At 32.1% G+C, this 8,799-nt stretch overlaps 2 protein-coding genes across 2 annotated transcripts; both read right to left on the reverse strand.

Annotated features, from left to right (window-relative positions):
* Positions 1-2,136: 2,136 nt before the first annotated feature.
* On the reverse strand, positions 2,137-7,858 carry LOC147409252 (uncharacterized). The gene is made up of 9 exons (XM_086459186.1): positions 7,778-7,858; positions 7,619-7,643; positions 7,457-7,518; positions 5,006-5,235; positions 4,752-4,891; positions 4,501-4,662; positions 4,234-4,395; positions 3,933-4,120; positions 2,137-2,493 (listed from the first exon to the last, which is right to left on the reverse strand). The coding sequence occupies exons 4-9, from the start codon at positions 5,153-5,155 to the stop codon at positions 2,414-2,416; spliced, it is 882 nt and encodes a 293-aa protein (XP_086315312.1). The 5' UTR covers positions 5,156-5,235; positions 7,457-7,518; positions 7,619-7,643; positions 7,778-7,858; the 3' UTR covers positions 2,137-2,413.
* Positions 7,444-8,455, reverse strand: LOC147409253 (agamous-like MADS-box protein AGL104). Its single transcript, XM_086417596.1, has 5 exons — positions 8,240-8,455; positions 8,080-8,133; positions 7,778-7,839; positions 7,619-7,643; positions 7,444-7,518 (listed from the first exon to the last, which is right to left on the reverse strand). Exons 1-5 carry the CDS (start codon positions 8,453-8,455, stop codon positions 7,444-7,446), a joined length of 432 nt encoding a protein of 143 aa, XP_086273722.1.
* Positions 8,456-8,799: the final 344 nt, after the last annotated feature.

An 8,799-nucleotide genomic window follows, 5' to 3' on the forward strand; every position in this document is an offset into this window, starting at 1 on the left:
GATATACTTTTAATTTTGAAATTTTTATGTATTTTTTATTTATTACAATGATTTATAATAAAAATTGAAGAATGAAGTTGTGATTTGAATTTTTTCGAAGATTGCATTGGAACTTTTGATCTGATTGTCCATTTCACAAATATAATATACCAATTTTAGGTATTTCTAGAAGGTCTATCCAATTTCATAGTTGAAAAAAAAAAAAAAAAATGTAGATCACATTTACAATGTCAAGTTTACCACGTTCTATTGTCAAGCTCACCATTTTTTAATGTCGATTTGACATTTTTTTTAAATTGTCGAATTCAACAATAAAAAATGTCGAACTTGACAATAAATAAATAGTAATGAGCTTTACAATAATAATAATAATAATAATAATAATAATAATAATAATAATAAGTGGTGAGCTTGACAATAAATAAAAAATTTGTGAACTCGACACTGCATACAAATTTTGGAATTTGAACTTCATTCTTTGTTTTTTTTTTTTGTTATAAATTGTCGAAATAAATAATTAAATACATCTAAACATATAAAATTAGAAATATATCATTTTCATTTGTCATTCACAATAAAAAAAAATCATTGAAAATTATTGCAATTATCATCGATAAACCTATGTAAAGAAGATGAGAAAAGGGTATTTCAAAAACATTATAACATGAAATGAGGTCAAGGGGGACCATTAAAAAATAAAAAATTTACCAAATGGACTATCAAGCTATTGCCCAAAATTTAATGTTGTGTTTGGATTGAGAGAAATGGAGAGAAAATAAATGAGTTTCTCTTCATTTCTCTTGTTTGGATTGTTAAGTGGGGAGAGAAGAGAAAATAATTGGTGAAAAAAGGAGGGAAAAAAATGTGAGTTTTCTTTCTCTCCAAAAGTGGAGAGAAGAGGAGAGAAATGGAGAGAAATCTTTTTAAAATATTTTATAATTCCAGCTTTACACCTAGATTACTTTTAGGATATTTTAAAATTCCAAAATTATCCCAAGTTCTCTCCTGTTAATCTAAATATAGTGAAGAGAAATTGAGTTTTTTTCCCCTTCCCTTTTATTTTCTCGATGAGTTTTTTTTTTTCTCTCCACTTCTCTCAGCTCAAACATAGCCTTAGGGAATATTTAGGAAGAAACTCCTCCACCATGATCCTTTAAGTAATTTTTTCAACAAAAAAAAAAAGGGTTTTCTAATTTGACTGAAGCATTAACGACCATCTTGTCTCCATAATATGTGTTTAATAAACCAAATGTTGTTTGGCAAGCAATCCCTATAAATTCTAATTCTTCCATCATCCATGGGATACTTGCCACACTCGAGAGCATTAACCAACAACAAGGAGTATGAGTTGATATATAGTTTCTTATTTAAAAGATGGAAAATTCGCAACCCTTCATGTTAACCAGCCAACTATTACAAAAGACCAATCTATTGGAGAGGTGAGGAACTATGAACATAAGAGGGTCATGAGACTTAACTTGAGTTCACACATCTAAGAGTGGAGGGAAGTACACACTCAATAGTACTCCCCCCACAATTTAAAAAAAGCCCAAATTTGATGACCTTGGACTGTCAAATTTCATAAAATTCGATGGACCAAGAGATCAAATTGACATCGAATTTTTCATTGTCAAATTTTTTTTTCAATGAGCCGAAACTATCAAATTAATGAAAGATGAGAGAAATTCGATAATTCTAAGCCGTCAAATCTGAGAACATCAAAATTTTGACGGTCCTAGCTATCAAAATTTAATTTCTAAAATTCGTAAGCCTTGGCCCGTCTATTTTTTCTGTCGAATTTTTCAGTTTTCACATAGTTAGATTTTGATTTATTTCTAAGGTTAAAATGGTAAATGCATATGTAAAACAAAAAAAAAGTATTTTCAGTATTAAAAAAAATTACATTTTACTGTTTTTACCGTTTTGGTAAAAAATATTAATTCCGAAAACAATAAATTACTGTTTTCGGAATTAATGGCTATAGTTTACCATTTTGGTAATTAATTATGAAAACTGTACCGTTTTGATAAATTTCTTATCATTATATCAAATCTAATCCTAATATAATATTTATCCTAATTCATGAAAATTTGATCTAGAACATGCATCATATATAATAAACCTTATTACAATGCATCCTAAGTAATATTGTATCAGCAAATATCATCCAACAACAATCGTATAGTAAACCCATCCACATAGCAAGAAAAGTCCACCAAATTGAATCAAGGTTCCCTTAATTATAGGGTTTCAAACAAGAGATAATAATAAAAGGATTTTTTCAAAGAAAATTATTCTAAGACACCTTATTAATTGTTCTAAACATCCAACCATCACCATTACCAGATAAAATAACCACGTTGGAGGTTGATTATTAATTTGGTGTCAAAATAGAGAAAGCATCTTGCCATTATCACGGTGAGTACTGTCCAGACATGAGCAGATCAAGCAGAGAGCCTCCTCCTGGTTCTTCAAAATGCGATCCACCAACCTCTGCCACCATATTTTCATAGTCAAAGTCTAATGGACAGTATAAATCGTTCACAAGTTCATAAGTTTTATGGAGTATTTTTTATTTTCCTAAGTACCAACGTGCAGAAAACAATTACATTCATTTCATAGTCTAAGTTTCGGCAGAAACCACAACGAAACATTGACTCAAACACAGTAAATGCATGTTGGGAATGTCAAGCACAATATTGAAACGTCTAGTTCAAGACAATCTCAATTTTTTCCAACCAAGATGTTACCGCGAAAGACATTATATTAAACCTTGGCGCATGAAGTAGATTAGGGACCCATGGGTTCTTTAAAGCTAAGCTCAAATAATGTAACAATATAAGTATTTTAGTTTAACTAATTAAGTGTTGATTTTAAACTACTTTATTTTTTGTGTTTAAGTAACTAGACTGAGATCAATTTTATACATAATTATAGTTGTTCTTGGCTTTCAGACCTATATCTCAGTTGATGTATAAGAGAATGCAATGCACATTCATTTGCTACAATTGATATTACTTATTATTTGATGGTTGATCATTGTATATTTTCATGCATAAATCATTTTCACAAATTTCAATATAAAAAAACTCACTAGCAGTTTTATAATTATTAGCAAGAATAGTGATCCAGAACCGTATCTCGTACCTATAGCAACATACGGTGTCTATGTGGCACGTTTGGGTTGGAGATTAAACACGCCGGGTTGCATGTTTTATAGAAAATGACATGGTTAAGAGCCTGATACGTTTATAAACTCCAACCAAAATGTGCCACGTAGACATCGTTCCTATTCTGTACAAACAAGACACCGCTCTAGATCCCGATTTGATCTATTGACAATTATTTTCACACCATTTGGAAAAACATTCTAAAAAATTCCTCTTTCCTAACAAGTAAAAACTTTATCAGAGCATCAAAATTTGAATACCTTGAGTACATATTCCATTACCATTTAGTAAACTAAGATGAGTAAAAGAATGAATAACAAACACATGAAAATATAGAAGCCCTTTGTTATTTCAACGAAGAGTCGGGATCAAATACACCCAGGTAGGAAGATTGAAACCTAGCTCATTCCCACACCTCGAAATTTTTCCATATAAATCGATCTCTCATTAGAAGAAAGAATCTCCTTTTAGTGTATTAATTGAGAGACGCATGTAAGTATAGGATTGGGTTTCAGTGCTCCTCTTGGATGTACATATAAGATCATGATTCGTTAACTGACTGGAGAAAAAAAAAATAACTCGAACGATAATCTCTACTAAATAATGTGAGTACCACCTCATGATGTCTAGGTAATTAAGTGACTCCTTCCTTAGTTTTCCACCACATTGGAAAAGTGAGAAACTGGAGTTTGAAAGAATTTACCAATAAAAATAAATAAATTTCTCAAACAGATAATAGATCGATGCAAGTGTAATTAATACCTGTTGGGTAATGTCCAGTCCATTGAGATGGGTTTGCATTATCATCTCTGAACACTTCATGGCGCGCTTGGTTATCAATAGCTACCCCACTTATAGGACCCATATGAGCAGCAGTAAGGTCCATGTTGTTTCCATGAATGGGTGCTTGTGTTGGTGATATAAAATCACTAATAGGGTTTGCTTGATTTCTACAGAGAAAAGTTTTTGCATTTAATTAGTTCTAAATATCTAATTAATTTTTCGGAGATTATTATTATTATATATATATGTGTGTGTGTGTGTGTGTGTGTAAGATAACCACCTCATTGGAAGAAACTCATTTGAATCAAAAGCATTCATGAACTGAGGCTGTGGATCATTTGGTTGAATCCAATCCATATGAGCAGCAGTAAGGTCCATGTTGTTTCCATGAATGGGTGCTTGTGTTGGTGATATAAAATCACTAATAGGGTTTGCTTGATTTCTACAGAGAAAAGTTTTTGCATTTAATTAGTTCTAAATATCTAATTAATTTTTCGGAGATTATTATTATTATATATGTGTGTGTGTGTGTGTGTAAGATAACCACCTCATTGGAAGAAACTCATTTGAATCAAAAGCATTCATGAACTGACGCTGTGGATCATTTGGTTGAATCCAATCCATATGAGCAGCAGTAAGGTCCATGTTGTTTCCATGAATGGGTGTTTGTGCTGGTGGTATAAAATCACCAATAGGGTTTGCTTGATCTCTACAAAGACAAGTTTTTGCATTTAATTAGGTCTAAATATCTAAATAATTTTTCCGAGATTTCTTAATATATATGTTTAAGATAAGAACCTCATTGGAAGAAACTCATTTGAATAAAAAACATTCATGAACTGAGACTGTGGATCATTTGGTTGAATCCAATCCGAAATATAATTTTGAGTTTGACTGCCATCTGCGACAAATCCATGGCTATTTGCATTAATCTGATCCTGCAGAAGTATCTAATCACAATCAGGATTATTTCTTCTTAAAGATATCTGCTCTAATTAAACTATATAAAAGGAAATTGAAATTTGTTGGAATTGATGGTAAGTCCTACACACCTGTGAGTTGTAATTTCCATCCATGGGTTGCTGTGACTGTGAGTTCATAAATGGCAGCAATGATTTAAGGAAAGAAATAAATCTAATAAAATCTAGTGTGGGAATGTTAGTTATGAACAAGATATCTTGCCTGAAGAGATGTAACACCATACAAGGTATCCTGCAAGAGCTGTTCCTTGTTCTCGGTGCCTTTTAATGAGCTGATTCGAGTATGATCTCCTTCATAGCACCTATAAATTAAAGAAAATTACAGTTTCAAGTTATATTGACTCTCCCTCTATTTTTGAATAATTGCAAATTTCATTAACCAAAAAATAAGAGAACAAAAGGAGGTCTAGGTGAAGAAAACAAAACAAGAAAGCATAACCACAACAATTATGTAGAGCCCTTTTGCTTCCACATAAATATAAAATCTTTGAAATAGATTTCCTAAATGTTGGGTTTTGGTGATATAAAATCACCATTATTTTGTTTCTTAAGGTTAATAGATTTTGTTCAAGGGTTATTTTGGGTAATGTCATTTTATTAGTTTATGAGAAACAAAAAAGGTTCCTAAATAGTAGTTGTTGTTCATAAAAGGGGTTTCTCTAAAATGGGTTTTTTTTACTTTGTTAGAGAGTATGAGAAAACATTGAGTCTCTATGTATGTATTTCTTCTTTTCTTGTAAAACCTAGAAGCTCAAGGTATTTGAGGGTGATCTACCAATTGTTATTGTAGGTTTGTGACAACGGGAGTTAATCGATTTCTAGTTTGGGTTCTTACTAGAGTTGGGTGTAAACTACATATATCTTGTGTTGCGGTTGTATTCTTTTATCTACTCTTTTTATTTTACTTGTATTTACTTTGTAACACATTCTTGGGGTTTCGTTGTTGAAATTGATTGTTTGGGTGTTAGAAGGAACTAACAATCATCAAGTTTCCGTGTGTGGCTTGGGATCTAGCCGCAACACAAAACTCTTTAAAAATTTTGCATCAAAAGAAATAAAGCCTAAAGTGCTGATGAGGACTTCATGGATTGGCTTGATATTCCAAGGGTATACATTTTCCTTCTTTCGATCTCGTGACAAACATAAATTTCCAAAAACCATTTAGCTTGTGCCTTACGAGTTGTTGGATAAGTAGACCTTGGACGCACTAAGAAAACTATGGTAATTAAAAAGGTTTAAGTGCACTACCGTATGTTACAACGTTTTCATTATATCATTTCAATTAAATGTGCCTCTCAACCACTTTAATCCACAATGGACCAGACTAAGGTTGCCTATCCATACAAAGGGATCATGTCTCTCTGCAATCAATCATTATGAAGCTATAGTCTCATTGAGGATACACTCAACAGCTAAGGTTTTTCAACGATATCTTAGGCTTTCATCGGTGACACAAATTTGACAAAAATGGTCCATGTCAAACAAGATGAAGGAAATAAATTCCAAGGATTCAGACTTTATCAAACTCAAATCTATCATAGATAGCCATGAGTTTTGAGGAAAGGGAATTAAAGTATTAGGATATGACATATAATGAGGTGTTATGTAATGTACAAAGAATCCAGATTGTATGCCCCAAGGTGGAGGAATGAAACCTGCCTCCCACGCCTCAACACATGCCATGTAAGCCACAATCCAAGGAATTAACACCTAAAATATCTCCTTTTTAAAAGTTTCTTGGATTGTGGCTTACGTGGCATGTGCTAATCGGTGTGGGAGGCAGGTTTCAATCCTCCGCCTTGGATGCATATGATCCGGATGTCCTTCATGTTTCCTACTACAACGAGGACATTCTTTGAAGGTGTCAACAATTCTTTCTAGTTTTTTACACGGTCAAATATAAGTTCTAGATAAATTATATAACTTGGTACGATTTTTAAATATTTACATACCGTAATAAATTTTACCATCTTTCTAAATAAAAAAAAAAATTGTAGTGAATTTGTCTTAATGCCCCTTTGATTATTATAACATCACATAACAAACATTCTAAAATCAAAGGACAATAAAGGTACATTCACTATAAAATTTTATAGAGATGCTAAAATTTATTTGGGTACGTAAATATTTCAAAACTATACTTGATTACATAACTTAACCAAAAGTTTTATCCATTTCCCTATTTTCACAATTTTCTATATAGAGAAGCAATGAAGGCAGGTTTTGAACCTAGACCTCAAGTATTAATACCACTAAAGTAGCTTTTGTCTATTTGAGTGGTAATCAAAAGTACGCATTATGTAATTTTAATCACTCTTCTAATTGATAAGTGAATGTATTTTCAATCCATGCATCTATGGTTAATTGGCTTAACTTTTCTTACATCATTTACTCCATAGTTTATTTCTTCTAAGAATGGAAAATTTTAGAATTTAGGATTTCATCAATTGTAGTTGATACCATGGTTCAAAATATCGTTTCGTTTCGTAATGAGCCCTCAAAATTTTATATCATGGTTGATACCTTAATCTTTTCTCCACGTCCTCCAATTCAGAACGAGCCTTCAGAATTTCATATTGGAGATTCTGTAATCAAGGTTAAATGATTAGGAAAAAGGGCAAACAATGAAGCTGAAAACCATTTTCTTAGTAAGAATTAAAATTCGCTTGCAATGAATATATATACCTGAATTGTAGATTCATCACTATCCCTGGAGTGGCCACGAAATTTTTTTAAATAAAACAATTAAGAACATAATGAAATCCAAATATCAGTGCTAAGATTACAAATAAAAATCAATATAGAAATAACCAAATGAAAAAAATAATAAAAGAAAATAGAAACCTTTCCAATCGAGATGCTTCATAATTATCATACTTCATCTTCTCTAGACACCTTTGGAGATCCTGTGATTGTGAATAAATGAATCATAAATAAACCTAAAACCTAAAACGCCAAAATCCAAATCCATCCACACTTAGGGGCGTAGTTTTACCTCTTTCGGCCTTCATATTCATTCGGTGGACATGGCATGAACATATAAACACATCCATATCAAGGAGACAAAAAATAAAATAAAAATCAACATCAATATAATTAAAAAAAACTTATCCACAAAAACCCATAACTAAAATCAAATATGTTACCATCTCCTGATGTGGTCTGGCAGATTGATCACCCTTTCCAAAATATCTTCCACACTGCAAGAGCCAAGATTATCAGTGTTGTAGCAAACTAAAAAATAAAATAAAAAATATCAACTAAGCCATAAATCAAAAGAAATATACATTTAAATAAGCGACAGACTATTGTACGTAAAACTACATTGAAGAAATCAGACCTTTTATTTGCACAGAAAAGAGTGAGTTTTCCCGTTGTGGAAAATGAGATTAAAGCGACGTCAACATCGCAAAATGTTGCAAGTTCATACGATTTCTTGAGGAGCCCATTTTTCCTTTTTGAGTAAGTGATCTGCCTACTGGTTGCGCTCTGAAGCTTCTTAATCTCAATTTTTGTTCTCATACTCTCTCTTGTATAGTTTCTATTGGAAAGACACACTAACACAATAGGGTTGAAGCAGAAGTTGAGAGATAGACAGAGACAATGAGAGAGAGAGAGAGAGAGAGTCTTAACTCTTAAGGCGTTATTCTCAGAAAAAGATTTGCTATCTTAGTGTCATTTGTCAAATAGCTCCTGAGCATACCTTTGATTCGGTGCTTCAGACGTTGTTTATGATTAGAAAAAGAGTCGTGCTGGGGTGACACAGGATTTACTGTGATTCTCAAAATTCTGACGTGGAGATGAGTACATAACCGTAGATGGTTTTTACTCGTATCGCGAGGAAACCATCTATTGTGTGATTCTCA

This window comes from Akebia trifoliata, chromosome 2, assembly GCF_017979445.1.
Source record: "Akebia trifoliata isolate Shusen 1 chromosome 2, ASM1797944v1, whole genome shotgun sequence".
Lineage (NCBI taxonomy): Eukaryota > Viridiplantae > Streptophyta > Magnoliopsida > Ranunculales > Lardizabalaceae > Akebia > Akebia trifoliata.